General features: G+C 39.3%; 1 protein-coding gene across 1 annotated transcript; it reads left to right on the forward strand.

The window, feature by feature from the left end:
* Positions 1 to 4,274: 4,274 nt before the first annotated feature.
* LOC145059469 (uncharacterized) lies at positions 4,275 to 4,841 on the forward strand. Its single transcript, XM_079007319.1, has one exon. It carries the CDS (start codon positions 4,275 to 4,277, stop codon positions 4,839 to 4,841), a length of 567 nt encoding a protein of 188 aa, XP_078863445.1.
* Positions 4,842 to 17,637: the final 12,796 nt, after the last annotated feature.

A 17,637-nucleotide genomic window follows, 5' to 3' on the forward strand; every position in this document is an offset into this window, starting at 1 on the left:
ATGCTTATTGGGGAATTAGAGTGCCCATTGCGGGTATCTATTGCCAACGAACACAGGGTTTTTACATCATCCGTGTATCAGGGTTGCGTGCTGAAGATCTTCTAGGTGCCGTACCCGATCGATTTAATCCCTATTCCCATGGGGGATGTTGGCGTTATTTTGGGCATAGATTGGCTGATCCGGTTTGGTGCTATGATTAATTTTGAGGGTCAGGGAATGGTAGTTCGGACCCCAAGTGGGGGAGAACTGGTTATCTATGGAGATGACACCAATATGGGTTCAGGGTTCTGTTCAGTGGCCAGGGATCGTCAGTATATTCAGCATGGGTGTGAGGGCTACTTGGATTATGTTGTGGATACGCGTATTGGGCATAATATTTCAGTTTTAGAGGTTCCGGTTGTCAGGGAGTTTGCATATGTGTTTCCGGAGGAGTTACCCAGAGTGCCACCCAAGAGACAGGTCGAGTTCAGGATTGACCTTGTGTCAGGTGTTGCCCTTATTGCCAAGGCGTCGTATCGCTTGGCACCGTCTGAGATGCAAGATTTGTCATGTCAGTTACAGGAGGTGCTAGGCAAGAAGTTCATTAGACCGAGCAGTTCTCCGTGGGGAGCGCCGATTCTAATTGTCAAGAAGAAGGATGGTTCACACCGGATGTGCATTGATTACCGAGATTTGAACAATTTAACGGCGAAGAAAAGTTATCTCCTCTCGCGGATTGATGACCTTTTCGATTAGTTACAAGGTGCATCTTCGTTCTCCAAGATAGATATGAGGTATGGGTATCATCATGTTAGATTGAGGGAGGAGGACGTGGAGAAGACCGCGTTCCGGCCTCATTATGGGCATTACGAGTTCGTGGTGATGTCATTTGGGCTCACCAATGCGCCTGTGGTGTTAATGGATTTAATGAATCCAGTATGCAGGTCGATGCTCGATATTTCAGTTATTATGTTTATCGATGATATCCTGGTGTATTCCAAGACCATAAAGCAGCATGAGGAGCATCTTCGCGAGCTTCTGGGGTTTTTGAGACGAGAAAAACTCTATGCCAAGTTCTTGAAGTGTAAGTACTGGTTATGAGAGGTTTAGTTCCTTGGGCACCTCATTAACTAGGAAGGGATTTTGGTCGATCCGGCCAAGATTGAGGCCGTGATGCAGTCGGAGGTTCTAGGGTTTGGCATGGTACAATCAGAGATTCATTCTCGATTTCTCCAAGATTGCGGTACCCCTCACTCGTCCAGGGCCGGCCCATGGGCCTGGGTAAGCTAGGCGACCGCCCCGGGCCCCCAAATGCCATAGGGCCCCCATTTTATATCTCTTATATTAATTGTATAGCATTAGCCCATTAGGTTTAAGCTTATTGTACTGATTATTATTGAAGCCCAATACAACAATACTCCGTCTCTTAGTCTCTTATTGCGTGCGTCGTCAAAAGAAAGCGGGAGGAAGAGGAATTAGGAACGACAGGGCGTGCGAGAGTACCGACTACCAAGGCGCAAATAAATCTTCAACGATCGGCTATGGAAAATCGAAACGTTTTCTCCGGATTCTAAGGTAAGCAACGGTCTCAATAATCAGATTCTTCTATTTCTTCTTCAATTTCAATTGAATCGATCTCTTATTTCTTCCCCAATTCTCCCTTTTCTAATTTCCGATTTGGCGATTTAGCACATCTGATTGCTTCTCTTTTACCGATTTCTTCCCCAATTCTCCCTTTTCAAGTTTAATTTTTTTTTTCTGCTATAGAACTAGACTATTGAGAATCTGTGAAGACCACTGAGTCGTCACAGTCTCACAGACGAAGACAAGATCACTGGAAGAAAACATTAATCCCATAGAATCGATGTCTGTTGTCTTCTCGGTTGTGAATCTTTTTTTTTTATCTGTAAGTTCTAATTTCTAGCATTCATATTTCTTATTTTTCTGTGATTTTCTATTTTTTTTATGAATATGATATTCATAATTTTATGCTATGTAGAATCAATCCAGGAAAATGACCTTTTGATTGTGTGATTGTGATGTGTGAATCCCTGTAACTCACTAACTCTTATTCTATAACTGTAAGTAGCCTTCTCGGTTTGTTTTAGAGATAATTTATTATTCATTAGCTTAATTTCAGTTGTTTAATGTTAATATTTTCTATTTGATTTTTTTTAAACTTTAGAATTTTCTATTGTAGTTGTGGGGCTTTTTCAATTGGCATTTGGCAATTGCTTAGAGGGTATTTAAAGGCTTACAACATCAACAATTTACCAATTACCATCAAGGCATCACTGGCAATAGGTACAAAGTACAAGAACCCTTCTTTTATTATTTGTTATCTGTTTGCTTGTTGTTTGCCCGATTGCCTCTTATCACTTTATTGAATATGCATCCTAGAAAGTATATGTATGGAAGTGGAAAAAGAAAGAAAAAACAAAAAATTGAACAAGATAATGAAACTCAAAAAGGGTCTATGCATAAGTTTAAAAAAATAGTTATGCTGATGTACAAGTAAATGAACAAGATAATCTCACACATGAAACTGTTTTTAATGAGTAAGATAATGTCTTGAATGAAAATGTTTCTACAGAAAAAGTTTCAAATGAAAATGTTGATTTTGATGATGAAAATATTAATAATGAAGATGTTAATGTCAACAATGAAAATGTTAACATTTCAAATGAGAATGAGAATGAAAATGAAAATGAAAATGTCATGAATGATAACAATGAACAATTTATTCCACCTTTAGATATATATGATCCTAGTAATTAGGAAAATCTTGACAATAACTTAAGAGATATTTTGATTGAAAAAGGGCCAATAAGAGAATCAAATTTTGTATATCCTAAAGATAATCTATCTAGACACTTTTCTTATGTTTCTTATACTAGAAAGTTAAGTAATGGTGAGACGAGTGATCGAAAATGGTTAATTTACTCAAAAAAAGTTGATAAAGTGTTTTGTTTTAGTTGTAAGTTGTTTAAACAATTAAACCTAATAATTATGTTACTAAAATTTCTTTAGCAAATGATGGATTTAATGATTGGAAACATTTATTTGATAGACTTAAAGAACATGAAAATAGTTCCCAACATCTTTTTTTTATGGATTCTAGGGATGAACTAATAGCAAGATTGGATAAGAATAAAACAATTGATAAAGATTTACAAAATAAAGTCTTAACTGAAAAAGAACGTTGGAGGCAAGTTTTAAAAAGAATAATTATTGTCATTAAATATTTGGCAAAATATAATTTGGCTTTTCGAGGTTGTAACGAAAAACTTTTTCAAGAATCTAATGGTAATTTTTTGGGAGCAATTCAAATGATGACAAAATTTGATGTTATAACGTTAGACACATAGAAAATCATCAAACTCAACTTCATTATTTAGGACAAAAAATTCAAAATGAAATAATTTCTATTTTAGCTAATAATGTAGAAATTCTATAATTAATATTATAAAAGAATCAAAATATTTTTCTGTTATCCTTGATTGCACCCCCGATGTTAGTCATCAAGAACAAATGACTCTTGTTATTCGATGTGTGAACATGTCTAATAATAAAATAAAAGTTTAAGAATTTTTTTTTATAAATTTTAAAGGTAGAAAATACATCGGGTTTAGGACTTTTTAATGAGTTATTAAATGCAATTAATTCTTATGGTCTTAATATTGATGATGTAAGAGGACAAGGTTATGATAATGGTTCTAACATGAAAGGAAAACACCAAGGTGTTCAAAAACGATTACTTGAAATTAATCCAAAAGCATTGTTTATGCCATGTGCTTGTCATAGTCCTAACCTCACGGTTAGTGATATGGATCATTCTTGTGCTAAAGCCATTTCTTTTTTTGGAGTTTTGCAACGCATTTTTGTATTATTTCCAAGTTCAACCAAAAGATGGTCAATATTACTTGATAAAGTCCCTAACTTAACAGTAAAATCTTTATCTAATACACGTTGGGAGAGTAAAATAAAAAGTGTCAAAACCATTAGGTTTCAAGCTCCTCATATAAGGGATGCCTTGATAGAATTAAGTTCATCATGTGATGATGCAAAGTCTAAAAGTGAAGCTGAAAGTTTAGTTCATGCTATTGAAAGTTATGATTTTTTACTTGGTATGATATTTTATTTGCTATAAATAAATTTAGTAAAAAAATGCAAACCAAAAATATGTGTATTGATGCAACAATTGATCTATTAAAAAATATGATGACATTTTTTAAAAATTATAGAAATGAAGGTTATGCCGTTAGTATCGATAACTTAAGGCCATTGCATCGGATATGGAAGTTGAACCTATATTCCCAAAAAAACGCCAAAATACCAGAAAAAAACAATTTGATGAAATTAATTGTGAAGATGAATCACTATCACCCGAAGAATCATTTAGAATTGAGTATTTTATATATATTGTTGATGTGGCAATTGCTTCACTAGAGAGTAGATTTGAGAAATTAGCAAACTTTGTAAACAGTTTTGGATTTTTATATGATTCAAAAAGGTTAAAGTCATTGGATGATATTGAACTTAAAAAAAGTTGTGCTATTATTGTAAATAAGTTTACTTATAATAACTTATGTGATGTGGATTTAAATGATTTTTTTACGGAACTTAAAGTATTACAAAAAACTTTGCCAAATGTTGTTATGTCATCGGTTGAAATTTTAGAGTTTGTCAAAGGTAAAGATTGTTATCCAAATGTTTGTATTGCATATAGAATCTTATTAACCAAACCTGTTACTGTAGCATCAGCAGAAAGAAACTTTTCAAAACTAAACTTATTAAAAAAATTATTTGAGATCATCAATGTCACAAGAAAGATTAAATGGTTTGGCTATGTTATGCATTGAAAAGGATTTGTTGGATAATATTAAACTTGATTCTATAATTGATGACTTTGCATCTAAAAAAGCTAGTAAATGTAAATATCTTTAGTTTTTCTTTGATATGTTTATGTATTAGGGTTTAGAGCATGTTTTGGCTTTTTTATTTTATTGCTTTGTATTAATAGTTGATAGGTTGTTTGCCTTACGAGTCCTGTCCTGAAGTCTTTTCTTTCTATAGGTGGGGAGTCCCCAGCCTTCAATTGTAATATTTTTTTTAATTAATAAAATTTCTGGAGGTGCCGCCCTCTTTTTTTTTAAGGAAAAAAAACTATATGAGGGCCCCAATTTTGTTTTTCGCCCCGGGCCCCGTTTTGTCTAGGACCGGCCCTGCACTCGTCAAACGAGGAAGGGGGTGGATTTCTGATGGGGCCTTGAGCAGCAGTCAGCATCTGAGACCCTTCAAAATAGGTTATGTAAGACCCCGATATTGACCCTCCCGTAGGGAATTGAGGACTTTGTGGTGTTCTGTGATGCATCTATCATCAGTTTGGGGGCAGTCCTCATGCAGAGAGTATGGGTGATAGCTTATGCTTCGCGGCAGCTGAAGCCGCACAGGTGATAGCTTATGCTTCACGGCAGTTGAAGCCTCACATAATTTCTCTCTCAGTGTCTCGAACGCAGCCTACTGCTTAGGCCTCGAGCGAAAATCCACGCTTTTCCTCATTAAACGAGTGAGAGATACAACAAATTTGGAGAAATCTTGAATAAACCTCCGATAATACCCTTCTAAACCCAGAAAACTCCTGATCTCCGGAGGAGATTTCGGGACCTCCCACTGTATAATTGCCTCAATCTTGGGCGGGTCGACAAGAATCTTGTTTTGAGTAATGAGGTGTCCCAAGAATTGGACCTCCTGTAACCATAACTCACACTTTCGAGATCTTGGCATAAAGCCTCTCTCTCCTCAAAACTCCCAACAGCTCTCGAAGGTGCTCTTCATGCTGCTCCCTAGTCTTAGAATAGACCAAAATATCATCGATAAAAACAATAACCGAACGATCGAGCATAGGCATGTATAACCAATTCATCAAATCCATAAATGACATCGACACATTGGTGAGCCCAAATGGCATCACCATGAAGTCGTAATGACAATAATGAGTTAGGAATATTGTCTTCTCCACGTCCTCCTCCCTAAATCCCATATGATGATACCCTGACCTCAAATCGATCTTAGAGAACCAATATGCACCCTGCAGTTAAATGAAGAGGTCTTTAATTTGCGGAAGTGGGTAACGGTTCTTCGTCGTCAACTTGTTCAACTCTCAATAGTCAATGTGCATCCAGTGTGAACCATCCTTCTTCTTAACAAACAAAATCGACGCTCACCAAGGAGAACTGCTCAATCAAATAATATGCTTTCCCAACAGCTCTTGAAGCTGAGAGGATAACTCCTGCATCTTTGGTGGGGAAAATTAGTACGACACCTTAGCAATTGGCACTGCACCAGGGATCAGATGAATCATGAACTCCACTTGCCTTGCGGGAGGCATGTCGGGTAATTCCTACGAAAATACATATGGAAACTCTCTGACTACAGGCACATCCGAAAATGAAACCCCTTTCTCTACCCAAATTTCAAGCACATACGTGAGATAACTCATACACCCATGTTGTAGATACTGTTGAGTCCTAGCAGCAGAAAAAAAAGGTTGAACCAACCCTTATACCCTCACCAAAAAATAATCAGTTACCCCCCACTTGGGGTTCAAACCACCACCTGATGCCCCTAACAATCTATCATGGCACCGAACCTACTTGACCAGTCCATCTCCGCTATCACACATACGTCCCCCATAGGGATAGGGATCAAATCGATGAGGTAAGACACCCCGAAAATATCCAAGGTACAATCCCAAAAAAATGATCGATGTAGAAACCACATGCTCGTTGGAGATGGAAACTCACAACGAGCACTCCTACTCTCCAAGAAGCATATTAAAACTCCTACTAGGATTGATACACAAAGGACCGAGTCGCACCCAAGTAAAAAAAAAACACAAAATCAGGCAAGAAGTTCACTAAGAAAGTACCTAACATAAATACAATCATAAGCATTCAATAAAATAACTCGACATAATCATAAATGAAAACATAATAACGACATCTGGTGTCGCGCTGGCCTCCTCCGCTGCGAACTGAACAACACGACCCTTGGCCTTTAGGGCCTCAGGCCTCCCTTGTTGTACATCTGTAATCCTCAATGTAGTCGGGGCTTGTGCCTGCACCGAACTTGTAGTAAGCAAAGGACATTGCGACTTTACGTGGACCAGCTGATCACAATGGTAACAAATCCTGGTGCTCGGTACTGGGGCCTGCTGACGAATATCCCTTGCAAAGGGCCCCTCCTTGCCACATTTTTGGCACCTAGTAGCTGTAACACTCTAAAAATTTAAGCCAATTTAAACTTTTCAAAAACAACCCGGTTTCACAAAGTTATTACAAAAAGGTTTTCAATACAATTATTATCAGAGTCTTCCCAGAAACATATCATAAAACATAATCATGAGGAGCGGTACGATCACGCCTTTGCCTTCCTACGGTCTCCTGAAGAACCTGAAAAACATTAAACCACAACTGTAAGCCCGAAAGCTTAGTGAGATACCCCCAAAATACCAACCACATATACCATACACGCACAACATGCCATAACATAACAGAACACAGAACAACCATGCACTTCGGGTCTACTGTGTGACTGGTCCGCCGCACTGGGCCTTCAGTACACCTAGTCCACCCTCCGAGTCTAGCCATATCCATCGAGTCTGCAGTGTGGTTGGTACGCTCACACCGGACCTTCAATCCACCTGGTCCACTCTCTGAGTCTATAGTATGACTGGTCCGTCGCACTGGGCCTTCAGTCGGCCTGGTCCACTCTCCGAGCTCGGCACGTTTGGTCTGCCCTCATGGGGCTTACAGCCTATCCGGACCGCTCGCTGGGCCTTCGGGATAACCGGTCCGCCCTAGGTGTGTTGGCCTATAGCACAAAGCAGGACCCACCTCAACCCAATCCCAGTCCAACAACCATGTGCACATAAACATACAATCATATACAATGCATATCCAATCAAACCAATCTAACAGATCACATAGCATGACATACTCTAAACAGGATACCGACCTAACCGGTCACTACCGTAGCATCATCCTATATACCAGGATACCGACCTTAACCAAGTCTATAACAATTACCATCCTAATTACCAGGGTGCAAACATAGTAAAGCAATAATATAACAACGATACCCGGATTACAATCCGATAAAGGCCGACCTTGGTGCCGTAGACCCTGTCGATATAGTGAGGATAACTCACCTCAATACGCCGATCTGAACCAAAGAAGCAGATTCCCGAACCACCGTCTCACCGATAATCCCGAAATATCCAGAAAAGCAAATAACCATTAGCTCAAGCACAACATCCCTCTAAGGGTAAATTGACCAATTTACCCTTAACTCAATCTGGTCCATGACAAAGGCCCAAAACCAAAATATGAAAGGCCCAATCACCCGATAAGCTCTTAAGCCCACCAATGGCCTATTAATGGCCCAATTTGCTACATTGGGCCCATTCTCTTAATTGGGCCTTACTCTAGGCCCAACATACATACTTGGCTCTTATCCCTTACTCTTGATGGCCCACGAAGGCCCAATGATCCAGAATTCGAAGCAAATCCCAATATTGGCCCAATTTACCAAATTGGGCCCATCTCTCTAAATGGGCCTAGATCCCAGGTCCATACAATTATAGAGTCTAGAACACTACATCCATAATGTCCAGCCACGGCCCAAACTCTAATGGCCCAATAACAACCCAAACTCTAAAGGCCTAAAACGAAGAACTCAACAGAGGGAGTACGCTGGGCATAACTAAAAGTTCACGGGTTGGAATCGGGAGTCATAATCACTACGCGGGGCGTACACAAGATTACGTGGGGCGTAATCTCGCTGAATTCAAATCCTCATGGGTTCTTAATGGCTTAATCTCTTAAGTCCAAACTTCAGATCCATAGGCCAAATATACCTAGGATTCATAAAGTCTTAAACTTTATTACTTGGGACGTCTATAAAGCTCTTAACCCAAGGTCTTAATCCATTAAGACCAACTTATCTCACACATGGGACAACCACAGCCCTTGGGACCTCATTTTTCTCACTCAAGACCTCTCCTAAGGTCTGAAAGGACAGATAATCTCGACCAACTCGAAACATGCATCAAGATGAGGACTTTTGGGACATGAGTGGTGTCAATACTTCACAACACATAGATCTATTCAATATGAATGTCAAGCAAGAAGCTTTATACCTCAGATAGGCTCTAAAGGATGATGTCTTTCCAGATCTATAAGTTCCAGCCGCTCCACTCCTTCCTTGACAACTTCTCCTTTCTTCCTTTATGCTTTCCTTTGCTAATCCAAGCTTTCCAAGACCAACCACACCCAAGAATGGAGGTAAGACGGATATCTAGGGTTCCTGAGGGTAAGAGAGTGTCTATGGAGGCTGAGGAGGGAACCATTATGTTCCTTATATAGTGGTTTCCCTTAAAATTAGGGTTTTAAGACTCTGAGAGTACGCTGGGCGTACCTCTAGTACATTGGGCGTACTCGACCTTGCACCCGCGTCCATTTACTCATTACGCTGAGTGTAACCCAGCCTACGCTGGGCGTACCCACGCGTGTATCATGCATGCATGGCTTACATTGTCAACCTTTTCCATTAAGGGCCATAAATGCCATTATCTTCAAAGTGTCATAACTCCCTCATTCTAGCTCCATTTTCGATGAACTTTATATCCACGAAGAGGTGGCGAGAAGCCCTACGCTTCTAGATACATACCCTGGTCCGAAACCTTCTCGGATGAAACCCATTTCCCATAAAAGGACCAAAATACCCTTCCTCTTAAATCCCGGGGATTCATAAATAAGTACTTTAATAACGGGGCGTTACAGTAGCTGATCGACAAAGGCCATCATGTGCCTTCCCGTACTTGCCACAAGTGCAACGCTTCTGACCTCCAAATCGTGAAATAACAGACTTGAACCATTTTGTTGTAGGTTGTGGCTACACCAAAGCTTGCCTCTCCTCCCTCGTCTAGATCTCAATCCCGATATCTAATCTCTACACGACATCCTGAAGCGCGGAGAGGGTATTGTAACGTTGGGTAGATACAAACTGCCGAATCTCAGGCTTGAGCTTGCTCACATATCATGCCATCTGGGATTGCTCCGAGGCAGAATACTTAGGATAGAAAAGAGTTCTCTCGGTAAGCATCTTTGTGATCACATTCATGGAATGTGAGGTATGCCTCAATGCCATATACTCCTGAGCCAACCTCTCTCTCTCTCTCTCTCTCTCTTTCTCTCTCTCTCTCTCTCTCTCTCTCTGCCAAGGGAAAATACTTCATGAAAAACATCCCCGAAACTGCCCCCAAGTAACAGAAACCCTCTGCTCCGGAGTATAAGAACTAATCACCAGGTTCCACCAATCCTTCATGACCAGATGAAGAAGGTTCGGGGTGCACATGACCTTCCCGTCCTCCGGACAGGAACAAGCGAAAATCAACCCTCCACATCAGAAATCCATCTTATAGCCACGATTAGGTCCTTGACCCCGTCGAACTCCAGGGGCTTCGTGTTGCTGCTGATGTCCTAATGCTGGATTAAACCTCTCCCCTGAACCCCCGCATCAACAATAGTTGCGGTAGCTATAGTCGTAGCAGCCTCAGACACAAAGGCATACTGCTCATCAAACGACTTAATCATCACAGTCTTAATAGACCCAAAAACCTATGGGATAGCACCCTGGATAGCCGCATATACCTTTGTAGCGATTAACTTGCAAATATCATCATCCGTTAAACATGGCCTCTCTGGGCTGCCAACTCTTGAACCAAAACCTCTTGTGTACACCATACTGCAAAGGAACTAGAATATATTAGAAACGCCACAATTCATGCTATTACAACCATTACGGAAAACTAAACCCTTGGGGATTGTGACTTCCTTGCTATGCGTACGGGTCATGTGCTTCCAGTAGTACGGGCCCATACTACCTTCCACACCTACCTGTATTTATCTCCATGGATTGTCACAAACCACCCAAATACAAAACACCACAATTAGGATACGCATACATCCTATACTCACTCTTTCGAGAGTGACTAATCATCCCTCAAGTTGGCATGTTACCATCACACTCACTCATGAAACTTCCACCAACCTTGCAGCCTCTTGTACATGCTAATCATACATAACACTAGATTTCGTAAACATTCAAATACATGATTCTACCCTAAGCCCATAACCATACAAGAAATAGGAAATAAGGCTAAATCAAACATTCTCATGCTATAAAGTCTTATTTATGTACAGTTATGATGCACACACTAAGAAACTACAGTAATGATGTTAATTCCATCTAACATCCAATATATTCTCCTAGGCTATCAGACATCATACATCAAAAAAATTATATCATGTAATTCTTGAAGATCTCTAGCCTACTACTACCATGTTGTTCTATCATAATCATCATAAACAAATAACAGTGTGGGTATCTTGGGGTATATTTTCTTGCTCCGACTGATTGTACACATGTTATCCTTGGTTACTTTTGAAAAAAATTAGAAAGCAATTTGAAAACTTTTACAGATCCTTAGTTTGAGCCTGGATTTACACGAATGCTCATGCAATGCTCATAAACCAAGGATCTGATATCAAATTGTAACATCCCAAAAATCACGATAAAATTTTCGTTTTTCAGTTAAGGTAAAATCATTGTTTCAATCAAAACCCAAGTCATAAAACCAAGTATCAGATACTATTATCCAAAAACCAAAGTATCATAAAATCTCCAAAACATATCACTGAAGGATATGTATGATCATGCCTTCGCCTTGCCTCATAAAATCAAATTGTAAGCCAAAGGTTAGTGAGTTTCCCCAAAGTACCGCACACACACAACCAAACTGATAACATCATGCATATATGAGCCTTCAACATGACTGGACCGCCTCTTAGTGTCTACAACCTATCTGGACGTCTCTTCGAGCCTTCCGCCTGACTAGACCGCCTCGTAGGGTCTACAGCCTAGCTAGACTGCCCTCTAGGTCTTCGGCCTGACTAGACCACCTATTAGGGCCTACATACTATCCAAACCACCCCGATTATCTTGTCCTTCAGCACAAAGCAGGCCCACCTCAACCCAACAAGCCATAACATGTCGACAATAACAATCAACAACCAACAAGTACTTGTAATCATACATATATACCAGTCTAACACATATATAGTGAACACAGGTAATCACATAGATCTACCAGTCTATCATATAACCAACATAACATCTTCTAGTATACCAGGATACATAATCCAGTGGACTAGCATTGATGCCTTCAACCCACTAGTATAGTGATGAAAACTCACCTCGTAGTCTGAAAAATAGTTGAAATGAATGCTGCTGCAAAAACTGACACTATAGGTCACCTATACAACAAACAAGGACCTAATCTCAAACTACTGCTCAAATTACCCAAAATTCCCCTAAATCAAACTTGGTCAAATCCCTGGTCAAATTCAAAGTCAAAAAGTCAAAGGGTCAATACAGATTGAGTACGTCATGCGTACTCAGTCACTACGTTCGGCGTAGCAATGTGTTTCCTTGTTACGAGGCTCCAAATTGGTACGCGCAACATACCTCCAGGTACGCCCGACGGAATAGTATTGAACCCAAAACTTCTTGTTAAGTCCTTAATATAGAAAGCTAACGCATTAAACTTCAGATCCATGCAAAAAGGACGTCTTAATGGATAAAGTCTCTGACTTTATCCATTTGCATGCATACAAAAAGGATATAAATCAAACCCTAGGTCCAAAAGTCCTCAAAGGCCCCAAAACTCATGCATGGCTTAAAGAGAGTGACCAAGCTTACATTTTTATGAATCCATGAGCTCAGTACTACAGAAAACTACACCTTAAGGACCCGTAGTAGCTCATACTCCACTAGAAGAAGACTATGGGACCAAAAATGTACATACACTCTAGAACTAGCAAGATCTAAGCAAATAACTCATTAAGTTCCAAGCTTTATACCTTTTGGGGATGCTTGAGGGTGAGATACTTCTTGATCTAAGATGCATTGAACTTCTAAGCTACTCTACCACCTTCTTTCTCCTTCACAAGCACAAGAACACACATTTTAAAGCTCAAAAACATTCACCAAGGGAGTAGATTTTGCAAGGGGTCATTTTGGGAGGATGGAGGCTGATGGAGGGAAGGGATTTGAGGGTTAGGGTTGCTTAACTAGTGATCAAACCCTAAAAATTAGGGTTTGCATATCTGCTGAGTACACCTTGCGTACCTTCTCAATACGTTCGACGTATTCACATGTACCAACGACCTTTTTAATGAACTACGTCATGCGAATTCCCCAAGTATGTAATGCCCGTTTTTCTAGGCTAAGCATTAGTATGATGATGTAATAGTTAGCGTCAACAAATGTAACTTATTTTTCGAGTTATAATAAAGAAGTTATGACATGTCGAAGTTTTACGGTCAAACCGGCACAGCACAGCGTAACGTAAAGAGTGAACTTTTGACAAATTACATTTTAGCCTTATCGATCTAAACGAAAGTCATAGTATATGTTAAACTGAGAGCGTGCATAAAAAGAACGTCCAAATCTGACTTCGTATGAGGAAGTTATGAATTTTCTAAGATTTGGCATAACAGTATGCAGTCCGTAGTTCGAATTTTAGATCGATCGATTTTTAGCTAACCCAACCCAAACGAGAATCAAAGATCTTGTCAATAGGAGCCGAACGATAAAAAGACAGATGAAAACGGACATCAGATGACAAAGTTATGAATTTTTAACGGCCTTTTCCTGTCCATACTTGTTAAAAATATAACTTTAAAAATAAAGTCAAAATTAGCTGACGGAGTCTAAACGATAGTTTAAGAGTACGTTCCCACCTATGTGTGGATATAAATAAGGTCAAAAACGGAGCTCGTATGCGAATGTTACGGAATTTAAAAGTCGGAAGGGTGTTGTTGCGAAGGGGGTGACGTGACACAATATAGGCCACTACTTGCCTCCACAAGAATGGTGACAAGTGGCACCAACTCGACGAGTTGAGTAGAAAACTCGACAAGTTGGACCTTTTTCCAGCTTATAAAAACCATCCGAGAGAGCTTTCATTCTTCACACCAAAAACCCTTTCTTTCTCTCTTTACACTCTCTCTAAACCTCTCAAACACCCCCCAAGCATAGGAAACTTACCTAGCACTAGAAGAAATCCCCGGATCACCCGAAGGCTCCAAGAAAAACAGTTTTTTGGCTCGAAACTCTGCCCCGCAGAGCTCGATTTTCAAGCAAACCTCCCGGTTTCATCGAAGCGAAGCCCCGTATCCCCCCTCCATGGTTTCCTTATTTGACATGTATTTATGAGGAAACTCCTAAGAAATGTTGTCCATCTCGATGAAAAATCCTTAGGCTAGGTTCCTTATAATAGATGTTTTAGGGACGTAAAGTGAGGATAACGGGAACGGGTTATCGGGTCGAATGATTTGATGAAAATAATTAAATTTATTTATTGTGGGTTGAAAACCCTATGTGCTCACCAGACTCCCAAGCCTGACCCACTCAGTTTCTTGTATTACATGTACTAACACAAGAGCATAGATGCAAAGATCTGATGAGAGATTATGGATTATAGGCCAGTAGAAATAAATGGAATATTTGTGAGGCCTATGTTTTTGTATATGCTTTTGATTTGTATTGACAATGACTTCCCGAGATTTGTAATTTGATGAAAATACATTTCTTCGGAAATGCTTTGATAAATTCTATATCATGTTTATGGAAACAAAATCCACAACATTTTTCTTTAAAAGTATACTCTGATTTTAAAATAAGCATAAATAGATCGGTCTTTTCTGGACGTGAAATTGGGGATGTCACAGTTGGTATCAGAGCATTAGTTTACGTGAACTAGGAATTTGTAGGATTTCTAGACTTAAAATTAGAATGCTAAGCGATGATTGTGAGATGAGTGTCTGCTACATTTTAGACACGAGCACTAGTTTATTTTAGGAAAGATGCCTAAAATGCTTTTATGTGCTTAATGCTTTATGTTTGCCTTATATGCTACTATTTGTTCGAATCTATGGTCTATTGCCGAACGGATCTGGAAACCTTATGTGTTCAGGATTTTAAGCGCTCGACTACTTTATTAGAGCTAGCATGTAATGTTTTAGAGTGATAAGGAGGATTTAAACGTCTATCGTAAATAAATATCTAAATTCACCTACTTTGGTGTATAGATCGAAATGGTAATTTCCCAAAGCGAACTCGGAGATGCAAATGAGTACAGGAATCAGCAACCCCAAGGGATTGAGCAAGTGCCGATAGTATAAGTTGCACATAAGCCAGTCAAAATGGTTGGAGTACAAGCCATGATTCGGGCTATGATGGCCGAACAAAGGGAAGAGATAAGACAAATGTTGCTGAATAATTGGGATGAACCTTCGATGCCTGTGAACAACCAGAACTGAATGACGAGCATTCAGAAGAACGAAGCTGCAGTAGGACCGTCGGTCAATGTTACACCCCCAAACCAGAACAGCGGAATCGTTCGAGGGCGGATGACTTCATGTAGTATCATAACAATTGAGTAAATAGTAAAGAATGCAAACACAACCACTATAAATATAATTTAAAAAGTTACATTTTTGCTTTTAATACATGTTTCAAAATAAATTACATTATGATGATATAATAAGTTTTGAAATTGACGCCTTAACGCCCCTTCCGCAAAATCTGTTGTTTACCTGTATTACTAAATCCCTGAGAAATACAAGTAGTTTTGAAAATGTGTCAACAATTTAGTTGGTGAGTTCATAAGTGTTTTATATAAGAATTGTATGCCTTTTTGTATAAAGTAACTGAGTTTGTTTCTAGAAAATCAAATATTTTCCATAAAAGGATGGTAGTTTTAAAAGTTCAAAAAACCGGAGTGCATAAATATTTTCCATACCTAATTTAGTGTAAGTAGATTTATATATGCATATATAACCACTAAGGCGTTTGATAGCCCCGTAAATCAAAATGTTTTAATACTTCATGTGAGTTTTATAACCGGATTATTAACTCAGACTGCCTGTAAAAATGTTCTTCAGGCGTTGGAGTGTTATGACGTTTGTCACCCCATACCTGCCAGTCTAACTGTAGCTAACAGTTTAGATACGGGATTGTCAATCCCGTATAGATCTATACACAAGTATCACACTCTCCTTACAAGAGATTATAGTTTATAACACAGGACTTGAAATGCGTACTTGAAAGTACGTGAAGTCAAATGTCTCACAAAAGTTAGTATCAAATAGATTTACGTATGAAAAGTCCATTTTTCTTGTAAATGTAAGTATTTCCTTTTTATAGTGTTTATAGTGTGTAAAATATCATGAATATCTCGTAAACTATACCTATTATAGTTTTTTAAAAGTGTGTTTCATTTGAATGATAAACCTTGGTGTATTACCAACTTTGCATGTAAAGTATAGCATTTGTAATAACGTTATTTTACTTATTTAACATTTATACACAAAATGTAGATAAAGAGTTAGAAACGGTATGTAACGAATTGCATTTTAACATAAGTTTTTCTTGCGTTTCACTTGTATTTTTTCCGCTAACATATAGTAAAGACGTGAAAATATAAGGGTATGAACTCACCTGGTAAGTGTGATGATTTGAAGAAAACGAGACTTTACTTGGGCAGCACCTCGACCGGAAAATGATGAGTTTCTCGGGAATTTCGTAGCTTCGGGCTTTCATCGGAGTTTGGATACGTAACTGGAGTGTCGGGTAGTTTCGGAGGCTCGAGAGTGAGAAAATACGAGAGAGAAGTTGGAAATTGGCAAAGAAGTTCGGAAGCCTCGCATCTTATTTATAGGGGTGAGTACTGCCCTCGTACGATGGGCGTACTCTAAAGTACGTGGGGTGTTCTTCGTATGCTACGTGTTCGCAGGCGTGACACCTTCCATCAGTGACCGGACTTCGGATGGGACGACTAGAAGGGTATAGGGGAAACGTGGCTGATCCGAGGCCCCATATGGCGTACGCTGGGCGTACCCTTTTGGTTTGTGTGCCCCAATCTTCTAAAATGCCTAACTTTCGCGTACGAGCTCTATTTTTGACGTTCTTTATATCCACGCGTATGTGAGAATATACTCTACAACTTTCATCTAGACCTCGTTGGCAAATTTTGACTTTATTTTTAATTATATCAAGAGTAGATTACAATCCTTGACTTTTCAGTCATTACGTTGACTTGAAATATCGGGTTGTCACATCATCCCTCCGTTAGAGAGAATTTCGTCCTGAAATTTATTCTAAGATAAGTATTTACGGATTAGGGAAGAGATGTGGGTATTTTTATTTCATCTGATCTTCGCGCTCCCAGGTGTATTCAGGTCCTCGCTTTGTATTCCAGCGAACCTTCACAATGGGTATGCGACTTTGTTTTGTTCTTTTAATTTTCCTATCCATGATTTCTACTGGTTCTTCTATGAAGTGGAGACTCTTGTTGATTTCAATTTCGTCCAGAGGGACGACGAGGGTCTCATCGGATAAGCACTTCCTTAAGTTTGACACATGAAAGGTAGGATGTACGTTATTGAGTTCCTGCACTAATCGAAGCTTGTATGCTACCGGGCCGATCCTGGCAAGGATCTCGAATGGTCCGATATACCTTGCATTTAG

This window comes from Lactuca serriola, chromosome 6 (assembly GCF_051521515.1).
Source record: "Lactuca serriola cultivar US96UC23 chromosome 6, Lser_US96UC23_V15, whole genome shotgun sequence".
Taxonomy (NCBI): domain Eukaryota; kingdom Viridiplantae; phylum Streptophyta; class Magnoliopsida; order Asterales; family Asteraceae; genus Lactuca; species Lactuca serriola.

What these genes read in the sequence shown, in the direction of transcription:
- LOC145059469 (XM_079007319.1), top strand. Translation starts at nt 4,275, where the DNA reads ATGGAAGTTGAACCTATATTCCCAAAAAAACGCCAAAATACCAGAAAA.